General features: G+C 31.1%; 1 protein-coding gene and 1 pseudogene across 1 annotated transcript; both read left to right on the top strand.

Moving 5' to 3' along the window:
• The first annotated feature begins 12,418 nt into the window (after positions 1 to 12,418).
• On the top strand, positions 12,419 to 13,417 carry LOC112036410 (FCS-Like Zinc finger 3). The gene is made up of 2 exons (XM_024069215.2): positions 12,419 to 12,685; positions 12,843 to 13,417. The coding sequence occupies exons 1-2, from the start codon at positions 12,564 to 12,566 to the stop codon at positions 13,039 to 13,041; spliced, it is 321 nt and encodes a 106-aa protein (XP_023924983.1). The 5' UTR covers positions 12,419 to 12,563; the 3' UTR covers positions 13,042 to 13,417.
• A 5,862-nt stretch (positions 13,418 to 19,279) lies between these two features.
• Positions 19,280 to 21,857, top strand: LOC136066327 (pentatricopeptide repeat-containing protein At2g13600-like; annotated as a pseudogene).
• Positions 21,858 to 24,115: the final 2,258 nt, after the last annotated feature.

Genomic DNA, 24,115 nt, shown 5'->3' with positions numbered 1-24,115 from the left:
GCTGAGTATGTTGCAACAACTAAAGTTGGAAAGGAGATGATTTGGCTACATGATTTCTTAGATGAATTGGGTAAGAAGTAGGAGATAAGCATTATACACAATGATAGTCAGAGTGCAATTTTTCTTGCTAAAAATTCGGCTTTTCATTCAAAGTCGAAACATATATAGATAAGCTAGTAATACTTGAGAAGATTTGTGGATCTAAGAACCCAGTAGACATGTTGACCAAGGGTGTCACTATTGAGAAGCTGAAGCTGTGTACAGTTTCAGTTGGCCTTTTAGCTTGAGGACATGAGGATGAGTTGCAGGAATGAGGGATTGCTTTTGGAGGATAGTGGCTGATGTTGGTGATTGAACTAGTCTTCAAGTGGGAGATTTGTTGGGCTTTGTGGAGCTTAGTTGTGTTTGATTTGGTTGACAACTCGACTTGACTAGAAATAATGTTGCGTGATTTTTAATGGGAGATTTTTTTAGGCTTAATCATAGAGCGGAGGCTTGGGCTGATAGGCCCAAGTTGAAGCACTCATGAAAATTTTTTGGCCCATTGTGAATCCTGTGCATAGGATATATAAACTGTTTTTTGGTGATTAGGATTTTGGTTTTGTTGTTGTTTTTGAGAAAGTGAAAACACTGTAGCCGCATTTTGTATTTTTCCTGATAATAATAAAATCCTTGCAATTCCATAGATGTAGGCAAATTGCTGAACCATGTAAATATTGTCTTGTGCGTGCGATTGTTTTTCTTTTGCGTGTGTTTTTTCTATTTTTTGTTTCTCATGTTTTGGGAATTTCGAGTTGAATTCCCTACAATAGTATGGCAACATGAGAATGTATTATTTATGATACCATCTAGGTAGGTCGTAATAAGTTGCTAATCATAAAGCCTTACGATTTTTTTCTTCAAATTTTCTTATTTTGAAATTGTTACATGATAGTCTTATTATTAATCCTGCAAGCTACATAGGCTAGATTTAGCCAAAACAAAATAAAAAACACATATAATAAGCTTCAGTTGTTTTTGTTTTTAGCATTTGATTCGTATAAGTGGAGATAGGTAAGCATTTATTGAAAGCCAAGAGAACTACAATAATAATACACACTAGTTAAGGATTCAATGATTTTAACTTTTAAATATCTATAATATGTTTGTACGTGCAAATTAAATTTGAGCTTATATGGGAGAGTGAATAAGTTATCTAACAGTATAACTCGATGAGAAATCTCATGAGTGACAAAAATGCAAACTTTGACATCATAAAGTCTAGAGAAGCCAAAAGTGATTGTAAGAATGTAAAGTTGACACAAGATGTGCGTGAAAAATCCTAGGAAATGGATGAAAAACCACGGTTTGAGCAAGAAAGAATCATTCTTGCTCTGTTCAGCTTTGTATTGTATGGAAAACGAGGTAACCCTTGTACATAAAGATGATATTTCTTAAAAGAAAGACCTTGTTTTCTACCTCACTTTCTTATTAACTTTCTACTCTCTTTTCAAAAGATCTACTTGGGTTCTTACCTTAAAAGTCCAGTTGCATGTTCTTCTTATAATCTAAGGAATATTGTTGAGTACAAAGACAAGTGTCAAGTCATCATTTTCCTATTTTGGACCTTACTACAGTTGGGGTACTATTTGGTGATTGGAGGAGAGAGAGTACGCCAACATAAGAACTATGGCATGCGAGTGGGTGGCTTTGCCATTGCCTGGGGATCAACTCTTGGGCAATGAGAGGGATAGTAGAAGTACGATAAGTGATATATGTGTTCCTGAAGTGGTCCAATATGCACTTAGCCAATAAGGGGTGTTTCTATAGTTGCTAACCTTAGGAGGTCACTATCTCCCTTTTATGAGTGATTGAGTACCAAGTTAGATGCATATCTTACTTCCTTCCCAAGTAGTCACGCCCTTAGCACGGGCTAAGGATAGAACCTTGTAGCCAACGTTTCCCCTTCCTTTGCTCAAAGCCACTCCACGTGTAAGATTTAGATCTAGCCACATCGACATTCTCGCATGCCTTGGTTGGTGTATTGTACAATGTTATATTTATTTATTTTTCTTTGCATGTTTCATGATCATGAGATAGTATGACAACATGGGAATTTATTATTTATAATACCACCGAGGTAGGTTGCAATAATTTACTAATCATGAGTTTTGACCAGCTACTATCACTTGCTGTTGAAGACAAAAGATCATTTGATTTCTAAGTATTCTGAAAAATGAGTTTTTAATACTAATGTGTAAAAGTGAAACTAAAAAAAAATTATTTATTAGTTTAATTGAGTATGAAATTGACTTCTTATTCGCAATTTAATTCGGTGGTTTTAACTTTTAAATATATATAATCTTATATTTTTATTTATCTTTGCATGTTTCACGAGGTAGTATGGCAACATTAGAATTTATTATTTATGATACCACTTAGGTATGTCGCTATAAGTTTTTGATTGAAAGTTTTGACTAGGTACTTCCTTTGGCTGTCGAAGACAGGATCATTTGATCTCTAGGTATTGTCCAAAATTATTGTGTGGAAGCTAAACTAAACTAATGCATTTATTAGTTTAATTGTGTACGTACGAAATTGAATTCTTATTCGCAATTGCTATTTCTTATACACACCAAATTCAGCTCCCAATAATTTTTGTTTAAAAAAGTGTCTTAATAGCAGTTTCTCTTATAGACATGTAGCTTTTTGAGTGCTTGGTAGCGGTACACTAAATGATGTTTGCATGAGTTATCAATCATGCTAAACTAGAGGTAATTAAGATTGATAAATAGTAATGGATTTTCTTATATGAATGAATGATAAAAGGGTGTGTTAGAGGCTTAGAGCTCTACTAGAAAAATGTTTTAAGAATCTTAATTATTTTTTTAAAGAAATTGTTAGGCATATTTTTAAATGTATCTATACATGGAGTTATAAGTTAGTTAATATACAAAGCAAAATATTTGACAACAAAATAATGATGTCAAGTGCTAGGAATCCTATAAATAAATAAATAATCATGGTAAAAAAAAGGAAAAAAAAGGAAAAAGAAAGACCTAATCTTGATGAAAATTGAAGCTCAAACAGCTAGACTTGAACGATCTTGAATTTCTTGTTGGCTATGCTCTCTCATGTCTCTTTTGCTCGTTCTTGTATCTCTTGTCTAGCCTATATATGATTGGAATAAAACATCTTGGTGTTCACTTTTTGAAAGTTTTCAAAATATATAGTAAACTGTTAAAATTAAAATTAGTTAAGAATAAAAAATTATAAGAATTTGAAATAATCAAACCGTTTTACTTTTCCCTTTCTTTAGCTTTTCTTAATTTCGTGTATCTCATCCTTAAATTTAGTTGTAACCTGTAAATTTTTTTTATATATAAAAAAACTACTACTATATTGAAAATTTAAATTCAAATTCATGTAAAAAGAGTCTAAAGCTCTGAAATCTGAACACATCCGTACTAAAAAATCAATATGTTCATTAAGAAAAAACAACATTTCACACCCGACAGCAGCTAAACGCGTCAGAAAATGCTTTCTTTTTCAGTGCGTAATTGATATGTTATAAGTCATTACACGACAGAGCTATATCATTCTCCTAGAATGTAAACAAACAGAAAAAGAATGAAAGATATTTGCAAGCACACATAAGCTTGACTCAGCCAAGACAAAATATTAAAGCACATACAATAAGCTTCAGCTGTTTTTGTTTTTAGCAGTAGATTCGTAGAAATGGAGATAGTTAAGCATTGAAAGCCAAGAAGACTACAATAATAATACACACACTAGTTAAGGATTCATTGATTTTAACTTTTAAATATCTATAATATGTTATATTTATTTATCTTCCTTTGTGTTGGTATAAACACAATAATAATGGAAATAATACAAAGAGAAATTGACTAATATTTTTGAATATTATTAATTTGAGATTAGAAAATACATAACACTATTTGTAGTTAGGCGTGACATTCTTGATCACTTTGGCACTCACTTTTTTTAAGGAGATTCAAACTCTTGGTTGGCTAAACTTTGTAACCAGTGCAGACCTTCTCTTTTCACCTCTCCTTTGTGCACGTATCTAGCCTAATATTTGAATTAATTCATATTAGCCCATTATTCGCCATAATTAAAAAAAAAAAAATAATCTCTCTCCTTTTCAATGTGAGATTAAACATTTTTACTAATTCCTCATCTTCCATATTAACTCCCTCATCTTTACGTTTATATTGTAATATAAAACTATTTTAATTAATTAATATTAAAATGTTCCAACACTTTGCATGTTTCATGATCCCGAGATAGCATGACAACATGAGAATTTATTATTTATGATACCAGGTAGTTCGCAATAAATTACTGATCAAAAGTTTTGGCCAACTATTGTTGCTAGGCTGTTGTAGACGAAAGATCATTTGATTTCTAGGTATTTTGAAAAATGATTTTTTTAATACTAATGTTTAAAAGCTAAACTGAAATAATGTATTAGTTAGTTTAATTGAGTATGAATATTATTAATTTGAGATTAGAAAATACACAACATTGTTTGGACTGAGGCACCGCATTCTCTTCGACACTCGCTTTCTTTAAAGAAATTTAAGTTTTTGGTTGGCTAAACTTTGTAACTGGTGCAGACCTCCTTTCTTCATCTCCCCCTTGCGTACGTATTTAGCCTAATATCTGAATCAGTTCATATTAGCATATTAATTACCACAATTAAAAAGAATAAAATAGTCTCTCTTCTTTTCAATGTGGGATTAAACATTTTCACTATTTCTCCATCTTTCATATTAATTTCCACATTTTTACATTTATGTTGTAATATAAAACCATTTTTATTAGTATTAAAATGTTTCAACACTGTGCGTGTTTCATGATCATGGCATAGTATGACAACATGAGAATTTATTATTTATGATACCATCTAGGTAGGTTGCAATACGTTGCTGATCAAAAGTTTTGACCAACTATTGTTGCGAGGCTGTTGAAGACAAAAGATCATTTGATTTCTAGGTATTCTGAAAAATAATGTATTAATTAGTTTAATTGAGTATGAAATTGACTTCTTATTTGCAATTTAATTCGGTTGCTTTAATTTTTTTAATATATATAATCTTATATTTTTATCTTTCTTTGCATGTTTCATGAGATAGGAATAAGTTGTTGATGAAAAGTTTTGATGAACTATTGTCGTTGGGCTATTAAAAACAAGATCATTTGATCTCTAGGTATTTTGACAAATAATTTATTAAAACTATTGTGTAAAAGCTAAACAAAAATAATATATTTATTAGTTTAATTACGTTTGAAATTGACTTCTTATTCGTAATTTAATTTGGTGGTTTTAACTTTTAAATATTTATAATCTTATATCTTTATTTATCTTTGCATGTTTTATGAGATAGTATGACAACATTAGAATTTATTATTTATGATACCACCTAAAGATCTAGCCACTCCAAGAATTTTTTCTAGATTGATCATTAATAAACTTAAATTATACAAAATATAATAAAAATAGAATTTCATATATTGACAAAATTAAAACAAAAAAAAAAAAAAAATCTCTCTCCTTTTCAATGTGAGATTAAACATTTTTACTAACTCCTCACCTTCCATATTAACTCCCTCATCTTTACGTTTATATTGTAATATAAAACTATTTTAATTAATTAATATTAAAATGTTCCAACACTTTGCATGTTTCATGATCCCGAGATAGCATGACAACATGAGAATTTATTATTTATGATACCAGGTAGTTCACAATAAATTACTGATCAAAAGTTTTGGCCAACTATTGTTGCTAGGCTGTTGTACACAAAAGATCATTTGATTTCTAGGTATTTTGAAAAATGATTTTTTTAATACTAATGTTTAAAAGCTAAACTGAAATAATGTATTAATTAGTTTAATTGAGTATGAATATTATTAATTTGAGATTAGAAAATACACAACATTGTTTGGACTGAGGCACCGCATTCTCTTCGACACTCGCTTTCTTTAAAGAAATTTAAGCTTTTGGTTGGCTAAACTTTGTAACTGGTGCAGACCTCCTTTCTTCACCTCCCCCTTGCGTACGTATTTAGCCTAATATCTAAATCAGTTCATATTAGCATATTAATTACCACAATTAAAAAGAATAAAATAGTCTATCTTCTTTTCAATGTGGGATTAAACATTTTCACTATTTCCCCATCTTCCATATTAATTTCCACATTTTTACATTTATGTTGTAATATAAAACCATTTTTATTAGTATTAAAATGTTTCAACACTGTGCGTGTTTCATGATCATGACATAGTATGACAACATGAGAATTTATTATTTATGATACCATCTAGGTAGGTTGCAATAAGTTGCTGATCAAAAGTTTTGACCAACTATTGTTGCGAGGCTGTTGAAGACAAAAGATCATTTGATTTCTAGGTATTCTGAAAAATAATGTATTAATTAGTTTAATTGAGTATGAAATTGACTTCTTATTTGCAATTTAATTCGGTTGCTTTAATTTTTTTAATATATATAATCTTATATTTTTATCTTTCTTTGCATGTTTCATGAGATAGGAATAAGTTGTTGATGAAAAGTTTTGATGAACTATTGTCGTTGGGCTATTAAAAACAAGATCATTTGATCTCTAGGTATTTTGACAAATAATTTATTAAAACTATTGTGTAAAAGCTAAACAAAAATAATATATTTATTAGTTTAATTAAGTTTGAAATTGACTTCTTATTCGTAATTTAATTTGGTGGTTTTAACTTTTAAATATTTATAATCTTATATCTTTATTTATCTTTGCATGTTTTATGAGATAGTATGACAACATTAGAATTTATTATTTATGATACCACCTAAAGATCTAGCCACTCCAAGAATTTTTTCTAGATTGATCATTAATAAACTTAAATTATACAAAATATAATAAAAATAGAATTTCATATATTGACAAAATTAAAACAAGCAAATACAGTTTACAAATTTTCTTATTTTGAAATCATAGCCTAATAGTCTCATTATCAATGCTGCAAGTTACATCTCTTTCAAAATTTTAGTTAAAATAAAATTTTTCTTGGGTCTTTTCTTTTTATTTGTAAAGACCTAATACATTGTTAAGGGGCCAAAGTATAAGGACAAAATTTGGTTACAAACTTAATTGTAGCCTAAGGCTACAATTCTCAAGAGACAAATTAACATAGTTACATATTTTGAAAATCTAACCATTGAATTGCATGTTTTTTATGTTCCTAAAACAAATATCAAATTTCATGTCAATCAGTAATTATTTACTATTCAATTCATAAACTTATTTTTCATCTATAATTTTAGACTACAAAAACTAGAAATTTAAACATTTGATTGATGACATACATATTAATTTTTTTATCTCCTCGAAATTTTGCAAGTATGAAGAATATAAGAAAAAAATGTAATCCAATAGTGAATTTGTCAAAATTCACATCCGATAAAAAAAAATATTAAGTGGAGTTGTAATCTAAGTTTCCAAGACTACAATAAAGTTTTATGCCAAAATTTGTTCAAAGTTTAATTATGTTGGGCTTAAAAAATTTAGGGTTGTCACAAATTTTTTTAAGAATTAAAAAAATCATAATTTTTTAAAATAATAATTCTTTTTTCCAAATCAGAGTGGTCCTGTAACCACTTTGAATACGATGTGAAGCCGCACCCTAAAAGTAGGTTTTTTTGAAGTTTTGACTAGATACTTCCTTTGACTTTTGAAGACAAGATCATTTGATCTCTAGGTATTTTGGCAAGTAATTTTTTTTTTTAAATTATTGCGTAAAAGCTAAATTTAGCTCAAGATAATTCTTATACACACCAAATTTAGCTCCAACTATGTGTGTATATATATATATATATTTTTTTTTTTTTTAATGAAATGTGTGTATATATATATGTGTGTGTGTGTTAATAGTACTAGTTTCTCTTATTGGTACGTAGCTTTTTGAGTGCTTGGTACACTCAAATGATGTTTTCACGAGTTAGCAGTCATGCTAAACTAGAGGTAAAGAAGATTGATAAATTATTATGGATTTTCTTATATGAATGAATGATAAAAAGGTGTGTTACAGCTTAGTGCTTAAGTGTTTTAAGAATCTTAATTTTTTTTTAAAAGAAATTGTTAGGTACGTTTTTAATTGCATCTATGTATATACATAGAATTACAAACTAGTTAAAATTCAACAAAATCATGATATCATGTGTTAGGAATCCTGTAAATAAAAACACACTATACAAAAAAAGAAATAATAAATAAATAACGGAGATGACATTATCTTGATGAAAATTGAAGCTCAAACAGCAAGACTCGAACGATCTTGAATTTCCACTCGATCTTCAATTATACATACACATCTCTCCCTTCTTGTTGGCTACTAGTTTCTCTTATTGATATGTAGCTTTTTGGGTGCTTGGTACACTCAAATGATGTTTTCACGAGTTAGCAGTCATGCTAAACTAGAGGTAAAGAAGATTGATAAATTGTTATGGATTTTCTTATATGAACGAATGATAAAAAGGTGTGTTACAGGCTTATTGCTTTAAGAATCTTAATTTTTTTTAAAAAGAAATTGTTAGGTACGTTTTTAATTGCATCTATACGTATACATAGAATTACAAACTAGTTAAAATTCAATGAAATCATGATATCATGTGTTAGGAATCCTCTAAATAAAAACACACTATACAAAAAAAAAGAAATAATAAATAAATAACAGAAATGACATAATCTTGATGAAAATTGAAGCTCAAACAGCAAGACTCAAATGATCTTGAATTTCCACTCGATCTTCAATTATACATACACATCTCTCCCTTCTTGTTGGCTATGTTCTCTCATATCTCTCTTGCTCTTTTTTTTTTTTGGTGATAATTTTAATTTATGGCGTTTGTTCTTGATGATCAGACCAAGATATCAATCGGTTTTTGGTATAGGTGATGATTAAATTTCAGATCTTTTATACAACTATTAGAGACTTTATTAGTTGAGCTAACTAAAATCTACTCTCTTGCTCCTTGTTGTATCTCTTGTCTAGCCTATATATTATTGGAATAAAACATCTTGGTGTTCACTTTTTGGAAGTTTTCAAAATATATGGTAAGGAAAATGTTAATACCGTAACTTTTGCCACAATTTACTCATATGGTAAGTTGTGAGTAGTGGAATTGTGAACTTACCACTTTTACTCCACTCACGACTTGCCACGTAAGTAGTGACAAAAATTATGATCCTAGCATTACTCATAGAGTAAACTATTAAAATTAAAATTAAGAATAAAAATATGATAGGTGTTTAAATAATCAAAATGTTTTTTCCCACTTTCTTTAGCTTTTTCTTAATTTCGTGTATCTCATCCTTAAATTTAGTTCTAACCTGTAATTATTTTATATAAAAAACTATTAACTATATTGAAAAATTTTAAATTCAAACTCATGTAAAAAGAGTCAAAGCAATAAATTTTCTTCTATAGACGTGTGAATTAAAGAAAAAAAACAATATTCACACCCTCACAACAAGAAATTGGTGTTTCCCTGTTCAAAATTTTCTAATCAAAAGGAAAAAAAAATTAATATTCCTATGACTGTTTTGAAAACTGATCTTGAGTCATAACCACGTGTCGAAATTGTATTTATTCGATTAAAGAAAATTAAAAAAAAAAAAAAGAAGAGAAAATAACTCTAACTCTACGTCATTGACTTCTTTTTAAGTAAAATAATCGGCAGAGAATCTCATTAAAAACTAACATAATAACAAGAAGTAAATATAATAGAAATAAAATTTGCTAACAATTTCTAAGCTCACATGAGCCTAGTAATTAAAATAAATTAAATATTCATAGCCACCACCCAATTTTCTTTTTAAAATTTTTTAAGCCCCCACTTGTGTTCCTGGCCACTCTTTCAATGATGAATTAAAAAGATAACGTGGCACAAAATCCACCGTAGATTTCACTCAATCTCGAAAATCGTGGCCAATCTCCAAGAACGTAGAACGAGGAACTAATTATAATATTATATTTTTAATTTTTATATTTATTTATTTTTGATTTATAATTGAATGCCACGTTGCACGTGTAATAATTGTGTGTGCTGCGCTGGTGTGCCTGAATGGGACGCACGTGTGATGAGCAATGCTGAGCGTGTGACACGGACATTGGCTGCGGGACCACTAGACAAGGACCCCATTCCTTGTGGGCCCTACTAACCAGCAAGACCATGCATGTGGGCCCTACCTTTTTGTTGGGTTTTTGAGACTGTGGGTCCCTGGCCTACTCAGCGCCAAATATTGGATTTGAAATTTTATTTATTTATTTTTATTTTTTCCTAATTTTTTATTCCAAATTGGGCCTGTGGGGCCTCCTGTTTGGGCCTGTGGGGCCTACTGAAAGCAACGGCTGAGTGGTGGTCCAGCTCGAGAGTGATCTTGAAGTGTTTTTTGAGTGTGAGCCACACCAGACGTTGACATATTTGTCATTGGGTTGGTTTGTGTTTTGTAACTTTTGTTTATGTTAATATTGTGATTTTGATGATTATGTAAGGGCAATGAAGAGAAATAAAAAAAATATCGTTGTTTGTGTGTGTCTTTGAGTTTTGTGTTTTTTTTTTTCACATGTACCCCGGAGGTTTAGGCAAAACTCAGTTATTGGCCACAATGTTTTTTCTATTTCGATTATCGATGCAAATGTTTTCTTGTTTTATATTTTCAAATACTTTTTTTTTTTGAAGTTGTCATAAACTCATAATCCCCCACTAATAATCTCTTTATACGTAATCTAAGCACGTGTTACTCCTATGAGTTGGGGCCTCCACAAGTATTACTGCCTTGCGATGTCACCCGCAATTGAAACTTCCATGATGTTTCCTAGCTAATTTAAATTTTTTTATTTTTTTATTTTGGGTCTGATTAATATATACTCTTAGAACATATATTGAACATCTATTTTAAGAAAATTTTAATGAGGAATTAAAAAAGTTTTTAAAATATTTAATCACTTTTTTTTTTCTTTTTTTTCTTTTTTCATAAAAAATTTCTTAAAATGGTTTATTAGTGTATGCTTTTAAAGCATATGTTAGTAAAACTCTTATATTTTTATATTTTTCAAGAAAGTAGTATTAGAACTTTTTTAAAATGACCTATTAATAAATGACTTAAGGGTATCCGTTAATCAAAATTTTTTTTTTCCATATTATCATTTGATAAACAAAGCATTTGCGAGTTCATTAAAAAAAATTGTTGGTATCTTAACTAATGTTCAATATGAATGTTTTTACATAATTTCGTATTGTTTTGGTGATAGTGTTGTGATTGTTTAACATGATGCAAATGTCAAGATATGGCACACATATTTCCTTTAAAATGTTATAAACTCAATAACAAAGACACCACAGTTGAAGTGAATTTTGTTAATGTGACATTGAGTTTTTTTTTTTTTTTGGGTGAGAAGATGATATTGAGAATTTGATTACAAGTGAATATGAGAGTATGTTTGACTAACTTATATTTTGATAGTTTAATTGTTTAATTTTTTTTTTTTGATTTGTTTCAAATCATTTTCTACCTCACATTTAAACATATAAAAGCTATCAAAACCTAAACATACCAAACAAATACCAACCTTGACATGTACCAAACAAGGTTGGTATTATAACAAAATAAAATAAATAGCATCTATCTTTCTTAAAAAAAGGAAAAAGCAACTAGCATCTAGGTTTAGGTTAAACATGCCTAAGAAGGAGAAAGATTCCAAGATTCCATAATTTATTTTTCCTTTGCAATTAAAGAAGTTTTGAGTCCTTTAATCAAGATCGAATCTTGTTAAAGAAAAAGGTTTCATCATCTTCCACAAACAAAAACCCATTCCTTGAACTAGGAAGTGAATGTACGGAAAGTATTTAATTCCTAGACTAGACTGTTACACATAAATCTATATAGGGGTATCAACATATAGGGTGAAGTGTCCTACTATTAATTACAAGTGTCTAGGTGAAGAGAACCCAATAAACATGGTGACAATAAAATAAAAATATCAAAGTTAATGGATGTACTAGAAATACCCAACAACAAAGGGGACCAAGTTCTAAAAAAGTAACCTCAAAAAAGAGAAAAAGAAGACAAAAACAAATACCTTTTTAAAAGAGATGCATGTACTGCAGCCAATAGATTCAATCCCACGGGATACCAAAACAGCCAGTGGTCTTATAGACAATTCTAATAATGCCCACAAGGCTATAATTTTTAGCAGGAACATTTTTTCTGCTACATTATGAACCACAAATTGAATCTATTTCCAGCTAATCAAATCATAATATAAGGTTTTAATTGGTGCAGACCACCAATCTAGAGTGATCCTTTGAAGCACTAGATTATACCAAGTCAAGGCAACAAAGTCTTTATATACATGCTCATTTTACCTCTCACTCTCCTTCCCCTTCTAATTCACATCCTCATCTCTCTCTCTCTCTCTCTCTCTCTCTCGGCAAACCATTTTAACACACTAGCTAAGCCAATTCTAGCAAAGAGCTTCTGCATTTTTCTCTATAGCTTGTTTTCACTATGAGATCGGGCATGTTTCATTATGGTGGGTGTGAGGATTATTACAACGAGCCTCACTTCCTTGAAGCTTGTTTCCTTTGCAGGAAACCACTTGCTTCAAACAGTGACATCTTCATGTACAGGTTAGCTAATTTTTCATGCAATATTATTGTTAATCTTCAATACCCAGATGTGGATTTTGTTCAATAACACTTTATTGTAGCTTAAAGTTATTGTCTTTACAATACTGTGATGTGTTAGATTCTGATGGGTGTATTGGGTTGTGGTTAAATTTTGCAGAGGGAACACACCATTCTGTAGCAAAGAGTGCAGACAAGAACAGATAGAGTTTGATGAATCCAAAGAGAAAAGCTTGAAACTTTCTTCTTCATCTTCTTCTGCTTCTTCTTCTTCCACTAGAGCTATAAGAAAGTCAGACCCCAACAAGAACTCTACACCAAACAAGGCTGTAAGGACGGGTACAGTTGCAGTGGCCTAAGCTAAGACTTCGTCTACAGCAAGCAGAAAGAGTAGTTATCTAAATCTTTCTATTTTTAGAAAGAAAAAACTTCCACTTGAAAATTAATAGAGGAAGAAGTTGGATCTAAAAGGGGTTGAGTAATATTGTAAAGAAATATTGGTGGGCTTAAAAGTTTGTGACAAAAAAATGAAGACCCATCAGAAAATTTTGTTCTTAAATTTTTTTTTTTTGGTATTTACTTTTGTGTTATTCCTTGTTGGATGTTTGTTTAAGGAATAACTATTATGGAAGAGTGTCCTATGGGGACAGGGTGGTTTCTGTACTTTTTGTGTAATGAGATCTCTGTCTACAGTTCTCTCTTTTGCAAAAATATGAGGCGGTGAAAATTATCGAAGAGACTTTTGTGTGACTGTCCACAAAGTTTTTTATTAAGATAAAGTTCATGGTTTCCTGCTAATTGCTATGTCCACAAAGTTTTGTTTGTTTGGCAGATTGATCTTCTCTCTATTCATGTTATTTTGATCATGACTAATGAAATGATTTAAACAAATTTTATGACTAATAATATATTATTAATTGGAAATATATATATATATATATATAAACGATAATTACCATGGAGTAAATCGAAAATTTTGTTTTAAACAAAATAGTTCAGAAATATTTTGTGGGATCCAAATTAAGGTCAAAAGACTCAAAAGAGCTAGCTTAGCAAGAAAACATGAAGGATTTGCGTTAATCAATTGAGCTCCCACTTCACACTACGTTAGTCCTCTTCTTTATTTACTCACGTGCTTGTTTAGCTTCAATTACCAATTACCGATAAAAGGAATTAAGACCTTAAGGAGTGAAAAATCATTAAAGCTCTGTAAAGGGGATTTACTATAATTATTTAGGGTCGCTGGCTTGATAGAAAAATTGGAGTGATGATTCATGTCATGGGGTGATAATTTTGAATCTGAAAAGCCAAATTAGGGTAGGTGTAACTTAGTCCTTAAGGGGAAATGATGATCTCAACATGTTTTTTTTGTTGCCAAATTAGGGTAGGTGTAACTTAGGCCCTAAGGGGACATGATGATCTTAACATTTGATCCTGAAACCATGTTCTTGGACATGGTTTTGGGCGATAAATCATACTATCAGTAGCTGGTTCATTAATTAAGAGTTTTGTAACTTAATTAGCACTTTTTAATATTTCTAATAAAATGTCTAGGGTTTAAATCTCACATTGCCCTAAAAGTTTATTTATATTTGTTGAGTCAAGTTTAACCTAAGGTTTGGGCTTGAAATCAACCAAGCTTGAACTTAATATTTCGTTCATGAACAAATTTGAAAGTATGTTAGTCGATTTAAATATATATAATATTATATGCCCTTGTTTGGAGGAAAAAAAATAATATTATATGTTTAAATGTAATAATTAAAAATGCTCGTATATAGATTAAAGACAATTGTATAAGTTTGTATAAAAATTTATAAGATATGAAATTATTGTTTGTAATTAAGTGATAATAAAAATCATTATAATTGGATATAACTTATAACAATACAAGGTTGAGGAATTAATTTTCTAAGTTCATAAACAAAAATCATCATATCTAATTATTTGCAATATTACAATTTTAACTATTATTTATTAAGTATTAGCATAAATTTGTAAAGGGGGAAAAAATAAGTCATACTATGGTTACTACCATTTATTATATATGAATAATAAATAACTTAATCAAACGAGAACAAGTTAGCGCTTGTACAACACAAAAATAAACCAAAGCTTGAATCTTTAGCATATATAGTTTAGTGACATTGTTTCAGTCATAAGGAAAAAAAAAGTATAGTTTAGCGATGAGATCAAACTTGTCTCGTATTCAAATAAAAAATAAATAAACCAAATCTTAAACTTTTTAATATTTGATTTGGTTGGACTCATTTACAATTCTACTACAGCATAATAGCTAGGTTGCCTGTCCTTTAATTCACTGGGATAATCAACCCAGTTTGAGAGATTACGTTGTACTAGGCTTTGTAAAATTACTTATTCAAAAAAGGCAATAGGCTTTGTACAAGTCAAAGATAGAGTGAACAAATGACTAGCTACATGAGAAGAAAGTTGAGCTTTGATCGAAGCCAGCTAAGTTTGTATTCTTTGTGGCATATATTTGTCCATTAAGGGCAAAGTTTGTCCTAAAGTTACCAAGAAGGACAAAAATTGAATTCTCAAAGGAAAAAACTAAAGAAGATGAAATGGATAACAAGTAAGAGAAACACTGTAATAGTAGGGCATGGTTGACATTGACAATGGTGCTTAGAAGAAAGGAAGAAACTGTATGATAATTGTTTTGATTATAAGCTAAAGTGAAAGTAGATTATGGATGAAAGTGAAGAGCAAAAGGAGTTCATGAAGGGTCCATTAGTCTTTGGATTTTCAATGTAGCAAATGATGCAGATTGTAGAGTACTATAGAATTAAAATTTCCCCACGTTGATAATGTTTTTGATTATAAGCTAAAGTGAAAGTAGATTATGGATGAAAGTGAAGAGCAAAAGGAGTTCATGAAGGGTCCATTAGTCTTTGGATTTTCAAATGTAGCAAATGATGCAGATTGTAGAGTACTATAGAATTAAAATTTCCCCACGTTTTCTTTTTTTGGTGCGTGTTTGTGTGTGTCAAAAATCTCAAGCTGTTTACAAATTTCTTACTTCTCATGATAACAGTCCTTCCTGTTATAATAGTTTGGTGGCTGACTTTAGGTTGTTGGTGGTGGCTAGACCCTGAAAAAAATCAATATAAAGCCAGCGAACATGGGTGGCCAACTTTGGGATCATTTTCGTATATTTTAGCAATGTTCAAACTTTTATGTATCTTGATTTTTAATGAGATAGATACCCAAATCTTATGTGCTCTGCTGCACTATGTTTAATATTTACTATGTACTAACTTCTATACAATTAATAATACCTTAAAATGAGTTTTGAGTTGAATTTATAGTGTGTTTTTGTGTTAGAATTTTATTTTTTGAGGTGAAAGACATGAACTTTTAATAAGAGAAATCAGCTATATTAGCTTGAATTACAAAAAAGAACCACTTGTGGTGGAATATCCTTTATCTACACAAAGAATTCTGGGACTTATCGCATGTCAACCAGACTATAACTACTGACTTACTTGTTTAATAAGTTGGATCAAGTTTATGTGAGAACTAACAAACTGTCTAATAAAGGCATTTATACTATCCGATCTTCCGGTTGTTGTTATTCCACCAAAAAAATGTCCACGAAGGTAACATGGTACCCAAAAGTGCTTGATTTGATATAAACCAATTACATGCTTGTTAGTAATCATGTCATACTTTTCCATAACTTGAGTCCATTGACCCTCAAATTCTTCACATAAGTTTAACTTGTATAACTTCTAGAACTCTATGTACCAATTTGAATATTGATTATGGAGAATAGATATAAACTAACCACTAAACTTAGCGGTAATATGCCATATGCAAAAGACATGTTTTGTGAGTGGTAATTCTTTTGATATTGCTTTTGTAATCCATGGATCTTGATATGTCAAAATTGCCTTGGGTTGTTTCTTCATTAAACATGCAAAATTCTGCTAATAATTTTTTTTAATAGAATATGTAAACATTTCAAATGATATGTATTAATATTATTCCACTAATTAATTAAATAAAATGGAAAAAGCAGTTGTACAAATTTATAAGACAAATAGAGTACCTTCATTAGCCATCGAAAAACACTAGTTGTTTCATTTCAAAGAAATGCACAACCAAAGAGAATCGTCTTTCCATGATTATTGACACCAACAAAAATATCAAAAGGCATATCATAAGCATTTACCTTGTAAGTAGTATAAAAAACAATCACATCTCCATATTTTTGATACTAATCAAAACTATGAGGGTGCGACAAAAAAATATGCTTTAACCTTTTCTCTTCATCGGTTGTGAATGCATATTGAAACTTAGAATTCCTTTCTTTAGCAACTTTTCAAAATTGAAAGAGATCCATAGCATCATTCATAGCATGCATCTTTCTCATTTTCACATAAAGGTTACGAATATCCCGTTGAAAAAATGGAAGATGTCCATGTTTCATATTTTTCTTAAGTTCCATAACACATATTATTTCTCTAATTGAAAGACCAGCTTCTTTGTATAAGAGAATGAAATTTTTATCATCTTCAGTGATAACTCGATTGGCGGAAAGAAATCATACACTCGAAGGGGATAACAATTCATGATTGTGATCTACAAAAAAAAATAGTGACATGCCATTCTTTCGGAAAAATGTTTATTGACTTTCGCAATACAATAGTTAGATGAGCTTTGCATCCACATTTTAAAGACTTCCTATTTTGTTGCTCCTTAGATGGATCCACCATTTTTAGTGGTTGCCTACCTTCCCGATGACAAAAGAAATTATGTCTTCCTATTTCTTCGTTTTTTTTCTCTGAACGACCTTTTCGAATTGTAAAACTATTTCGATTTGTATAATTTTTATAAAAAATGAAAGCTTCTTATTCACTAAGAAAACATTGACCAACAAAAGGCTCAAATTCATTTTCTATTGAATTTATATCCTCATATTCTTCAATAACCCCCATCTCATCCATTGGACATTCATTCCAATCAATTATTCCCCCTCCACATGTGTTATTATGTTTTCCATCATTCGGAAACTCATTTAACTCAACACAATTTCTTGAAACACTTCCATGAATCTCACTTGCAATTAAATTATCATCAATTTGTGCTATATTAAAACAAGAATTAAAAAAAAAAATCAATATCATATTATACGTTAAATGAAATATGGATTACAAAAAAAATAAAATAATAATAGTATTTTCTTGAGGTAGTTCATTTAAGTCAAAGTAATTCATTGGAACAAGTTGATGAGTCTCACTTGCAACTAAATTGTCATCCATTTGTGCTACATTAAAACAAGATTAAAACAATCAATATTCAATATCATACTTTAGGATAAATGAAAAAAAAAGAGATACAAATAAAATAAAATAATAGTTCATTTTTGAAGTAATTCATTTAAGTTAAAACAATTCCTTTTAACAACTTGATGAGTCTCACTTATAACTAAATTCTCATCCATTGGTGCTATATTAAAACAAGATTAAAACAATCCACATCATATTTTAGGATAAAGAAAAAAAAAAAAAAACATGATACAATAAAATAAATTAACCTCATATTCAAATATATTTAAAAATAAATATGAATTTAATAAAATAAATTTATTGTACCTTGCAAAACAATTGCTTAATCCTTCATTGAACATTTGAACTTTTTTTTTTTTTTTTTTTTTTTTTTTTTTTTTAAGTGGGTTTGATAATGGTAAAGTGAATGAAAGTGAGTTTGATATTAGTAAAGTGAAAGAGATGATGAGTAAAATATTGATAAAGTGAAATTGGGTGGGAAATAAAAAGTGAAATGAAGGGAAATGTATTTAAAGTGTGTTAAAGGGCATTTTTGTCATATAATTATTGAGAAACCAATGTAAATGTCTAACACAAACCAAAGCTAAAAGTAATTTTTTGCCAATTTTCTGTAAGGTGGGATGAGAGGCTGATTCATTAACAGTGTTGCCAGCACCCGTTAACAAAACCTACATGAAAGATTAGTCTTAGTTTAATTAATATTAATATATTTATTTATTTAATGTTTACATATAAAAGGTCCCACATCAATTTTTCACTTTTAGCACCCAAATTGTGTTGAGCAGGCCCTACTACTCTACAGGTCAGTTGGTTGAATTAAATTAAATTCATTCTTGGTCATTCACTTCAACGCTTGGAGATTGATGATTTGAGTAAAAACAAAGTGGCGTTACGGATTTGGGGTTTATCAATAATTTCTTTTGAAGCCGAGGGAATAAATTTCCTGCCATGATCATTGTGCTTTTTAGATTGCATTAAAAAAAAGTAATTTCAAATTGTGGTGATCCAAAAATAAAACTTTAGCTACTTCAATAAAAGAAGTTGATCAATGGAGATGTGATTGATTTGTTGTAACTTAATCATGAATGACAAAATTTAAGAACAATTAATCAATTATACTTTGAGTTTCCTATTTAAGTTTAATTATGTGGCTACATTGACCAATAAACCTCAAGAGATATTATTTTTCCGTAACAACAAGTAAATTCAACTATATTATTTAGGACAAAACTTAACTATAAATTTGGTTGTAGCCCATAACTACAATCCCAGCTAAAAAACTAGCATGACTAGATATTTTGAAAATCTAGTTATTGGACTGTATGTTCTTTATGTTCTTAACAAACATATCTAATCGTGTGCCAATCATATATTACTTATTATTTGATCCATAAACTTATTTTCATGCCTAATTTTAGACTAAAAAAACTTGAAATTTAAATATTTGATTGATAACATAATTATTGATCTTTGATTTTTTAAAATTTTTGCAAGCATAAAGAATATTAAAAAAAAAAAAATTATTCTATGGTGGACATCCAATAAAAATATTTTAAGTAATGTTGTAGCTATTAGTTACAACCAATTTTGTAACTAAACTTTTTTCTATTATTTATGAGGCAACATTACCTCACAATTAAATTTAATTGTAAAATATGAGAAATGGGCACCAAGGACAATGGAAATATGATCCTCTCCATTTCAAATTTATCTATTATAAGATTCAATTATTTTATTTTATTTTATTTTAGATCTAGCTATATACACATTGCCATATCATTTATTAGATTTGTAAAACAAAATCTGAATCATTTTTACACCAAACCGCATAATGTTGGCCCAATTCCAAGACCACACCCAACACTGAGTTGGGCCCTGGCCGACCGCTTTTGGTCAGCTGTTGTAACATTGGTGCAGTCGGTTAAATCAGTTCGTGTTGATCAAGTTACTCCAAATGGTGGCAATACTATGAAGCTCTGAAACTAACTTCCATTATGCACGATAGTAATATAAAAGCTCAATGAGACCACTTTTTCGACTACGTCAAGTGTATGTGCACAATCCTGGTCAGTCTGTGAGGGAGAAGAGCTACATTGTCTAGTTTTGAAATCTGGGTTTGAGAGATTTGAGCTTGTGGGTAGTGCATTGTTGTACCTTTATGCAAGTTGTATTGATATTGAATGAGCAAAGCAGGTGTTTGATGAGTTGCACGGTGAAAATGAGTTGTTGTGGAGTTTGATGCTTGTGGGGTATGTGCAATGTAACTTGATGAGTGAGACTTTGCATGAGTTTAATAAGATGCCATATAGGGATGTTATGGCGTGGACTACGTTGATTTCTGGGTATGCGAGAAGCGAGTATGGGAATGAATGGGCTTTAGAGTTGTTTAGGAGGATGAGGGGGAGTGGTGAGGTGGAGCCTAATGAGTTTACTTTGGATTGTGTTATTAGGGCTTGTGGAAGACTAGGAAGCCTAAGAGAAGGGAGGATTGCTTATGGGCTTTTGATAAAATATGGGTTTGGATTTGATCAGTCGATTGCTAGTGCATTAATTGAATTCTATTGTGATTGTGAACCTATTCATGAGGCCTAGAGAGTTTATGATTGGATGGGAAACCCAGGTTTAAAGGCTTCAAATTCACTTATTGGAGGGCTTATATTTATGGGTAGGATTGTAGATGCTGAGTTTATTTTTGGTAGGCTAGTTGAAAAGAATCCAGTATCATATAATTTGATGATTAAAGGTTATGCAATGAGTGGCCAAGCCGAGGAATCTGAGAAACTATTCAATAGAATGATGGAATGAACTATAATTTCTTTGAATACCATGATTTCTGTGTATTCTAGGAATAGAGAAATTGATAAAGCTTTGAAGCTGTTTGAAGAAACAAAAGGGGAAAGAAACCCAGTGACATGGAATTCAATTATGATGTCAGGTTATATTCAAAATCATCGACATGAAGAGGCTTTCAAACTATACGTGACTATGCACAGATTATCAATAGACCATACTAGATCAACTTTTTCTGCTCTTTTTCATGCCTGTACATGCCTTGGATCTCTTCAGCTAGGAGAATTACTTCATGCCCATGTGAACAAAATGCCATTTGAATCAAATGCTTATGTTGGAACATCTCTTGTAGATATGTTCTCCAAATGTGGGAGCATCTCCAATGCACAAAAATAATTTAGTAGCATCTCTTCACCCAATGTGGCAGCATGGACAGCTCTTATCAATGGATATGCACATCATGGGCTTGGCTCCAAAGCAATTTTACTCTTTGAAGAAATGTTAAAGCAAGGAGTTGTTCCCAATGGAGCTACCTTTGTGGGGATTCTGTCTGCTTGTGGTCTTGCTGGTCTAGTCGATGAAGGGATGAAATTTTTCCACTTAATGCAAAAATGTTATGGAGTAACACCAACTTTGGAACACTATGCACGTGTGGTGGATCTTCTTGGCCGTTCAGGCTATCTACAAGAAGCTGAGGAGTTCACAAAATCAATGCCTATTGAAGCAGATGGGGTTGTCTGGGGAGCTTTACTTAGTGCCTGTTGGTTCTGGACAAAAATGGAGTTGATTGGGAGAGTAGTTGAGAAGATCTTCAATCTGGATCCTAGGGCAGTATCTGCTTATGTTACTCTGTCTAACATGCATTAGATATTGGGCAAATGGGGAGAGAAGATGAATGTGAGGAAGAGATTAAGGAGCTTAGGCATAAAAAAGGCCCCTGGGTGTAGTTGGATTGAGTTGGAAAGCAACGTCATGTGTTCCCTATAGAAGATAGAACCCATCCTCATTGTAATGCCACTTGTGCAACTTTAGAGCATTTAACATCAAATTATAAATTCCCTTGTTCAATATGATTTTTATTTTGGTTTTAAATCAATAGTGGAGGCTGACTTCTTTAAAGCAAAATACCCTTATTGATAAAGGTCATGTTAGTTGTGTGATTCATTCTCCTATCTCATAAACAAGAGGAAGTGTGGGCCTTTTTTGTGATTTTTCCGTGCTTTCTTATGGAAGCAACCGGTTTAACCATTTCATGGGAGTAGCACTACTTGCACAATCCAGTCCTAGAAAACTGCAGAGGGTAAGGTGGACCTTCTATAGATTACGGTATATACAGACTAGTGGATTGATTGTCTCCATTGTTTTTTATCTTTTCATTTTTGCTTCTCTCCTATGCATGTCATTCTCACTCTATGTGATAGTTTCTTGTCATACATATCTCTCCAACAGACACTGCTCCCAAAGAGAGGAGAGTTATGCCATTAAAAGAGAAGGGAAAGATTATGTTCTTGCTGAAATCTAAAGAAAAAGAGTAACAAAAAATTTCTGTTTTTGCTGTAATTAAAAAAAATAAAAAAAAGGAGAAGAAACATGATTGAAAAGGGAGAAAAATCTGGATTGGAACTTACAGGTAGAATTGAAGAACACTCAAGAGGATATTATTCTTGTATTCTTTATGTCCAAAACCAATTGTAGTAAATAAGGAAGTGTTCTTTAAATCTTATGTGAGGAACGACACCTTGTAAAAAGTCCAGCTCAAAAATTGATGGAGACTGGGAGCTTTCATCCTGCTTGATCAAGAAGATGAATAGAAGAATGGAACCTTGAAAAGCCTTGATCCACACTCACGCACTCTAAATACTGTGCAAGAATACTTGGAATAAAACTCAGAACTAAAGAACCTTGTTTCCCTTACAAAAGAACCCGTGCCATTCTCTACTAATATGCATGAAAGATGGTTTTCCAACATGGATCAAGTACAATTAGTTTTGTTTCTCGGGGTGCAGCTACTGGACACAATGTTGGGCCAGCAACCATTTCAGATTGAAGATATTCAGACCAATATAAAATTTCATGAGTTCAAGCTACTCGTGAACCCAATCGAGCACCCCCACAAGCTGATCTTGAGTCTCAAATCAAGCTCAAGCTGAGACTGAGCTCTGGTAGTTCCTCATTGAGGCAAGCCAAGCCAAAGCCACTTGGCTTGTTTACATCCCTAGACTTGCAGTATTCATTCTTTGGTACGGAAGATGAAAGGCTGTAGTAAAGAAGGAACATCAACCAGACAAAGGCATCTAAGAGAATCTACGATCAATTCTCAATTTTCAACGAGAGAGGTCCAACCAACATGAACAGGATACCAAAAGGTTAGGACAGGGCTGACAGATTCTAGTATGGACCTTAGACATGAATATGCCTTGAAGCCTAAATGTCCAAATCCCAAATATATGCAGTCCCTGATGATAATAGTCACCCTCACTGAAGTTGCATTTGAAAATTCTATTATTTCTTCCATTCAAGAGTCCTTTTTTTCTGATAAGTACTTCCATTCTAGAGACATTATATTACAAGCCCAAAGAAAACGACCATTTGGTTTTGCTAAACCTAGAACATCTATGTTGCAACATTCCAACACTATGTTGGTTGCTGTGAATTTTTCTAGCTACTGACTTCAAAGACTAGAGGTATCATGTATTTTCTATTGACTAACAATTCTACTTCCAATCAAGGTAAACCTTGATTGTTAATTATTCCTAAAGACAACCTTTGATTCCAAACAAGAAAAAAAAAACATAAACTGAAGCCCATAAGATTTAAAGAACACTTCCTTATTTACTACAATTGGTTTTGGACATAAAGAATACAAGAATAATATCCTCTTGAGTGTTCTTCAATTCTACCTGTAAGTTCCAATCCAGATTTTTCTCCCTTTTCAATCATGTTTCTTCTCCTTTTTTTTATTTTTTTTAATTACAGCAAAAACAGAAATTTTTTGTTACTCTTTTTCTTTAGATTTCAGCAAGAACATAATCTTTCCCTTCTCTTTTAATGGCATAACTCTCCTCTCTTTGGGAGCAGTGTCTGTTGGAGAGATATGTATGACAAGAAACTATCACATAGAGTGAGAATGACATGCATAGGAGAGAAGCAAAAATGAAAAGATAAAAAACAATGGAGACAATCAATCCACTAGTCTGTATATACCGTAATCTATAGAAGGTCCACCTTACCCTCTGCAGTTTTCTAGGACTGGATTGTGCAAGTAGTGCTACTCCCATGAAATGGTTAAACCGGTTGCTTCCATAAGAAAGCACGGAAAAATCACAAAAAA

The sequence above is a fragment of the Quercus suber genome, unplaced genomic scaffold (genome assembly GCF_002906115.3).
Source record: "Quercus suber isolate HL8 unplaced genomic scaffold, Cork oak 2.0 scaffold_31, whole genome shotgun sequence".
NCBI classification, from domain to species: domain Eukaryota; kingdom Viridiplantae; phylum Streptophyta; class Magnoliopsida; order Fagales; family Fagaceae; genus Quercus; species Quercus suber.
Note: the sequence above shows the minus strand (reverse complement) of the source record. Positions and strands in the feature narration are given on the sequence as shown.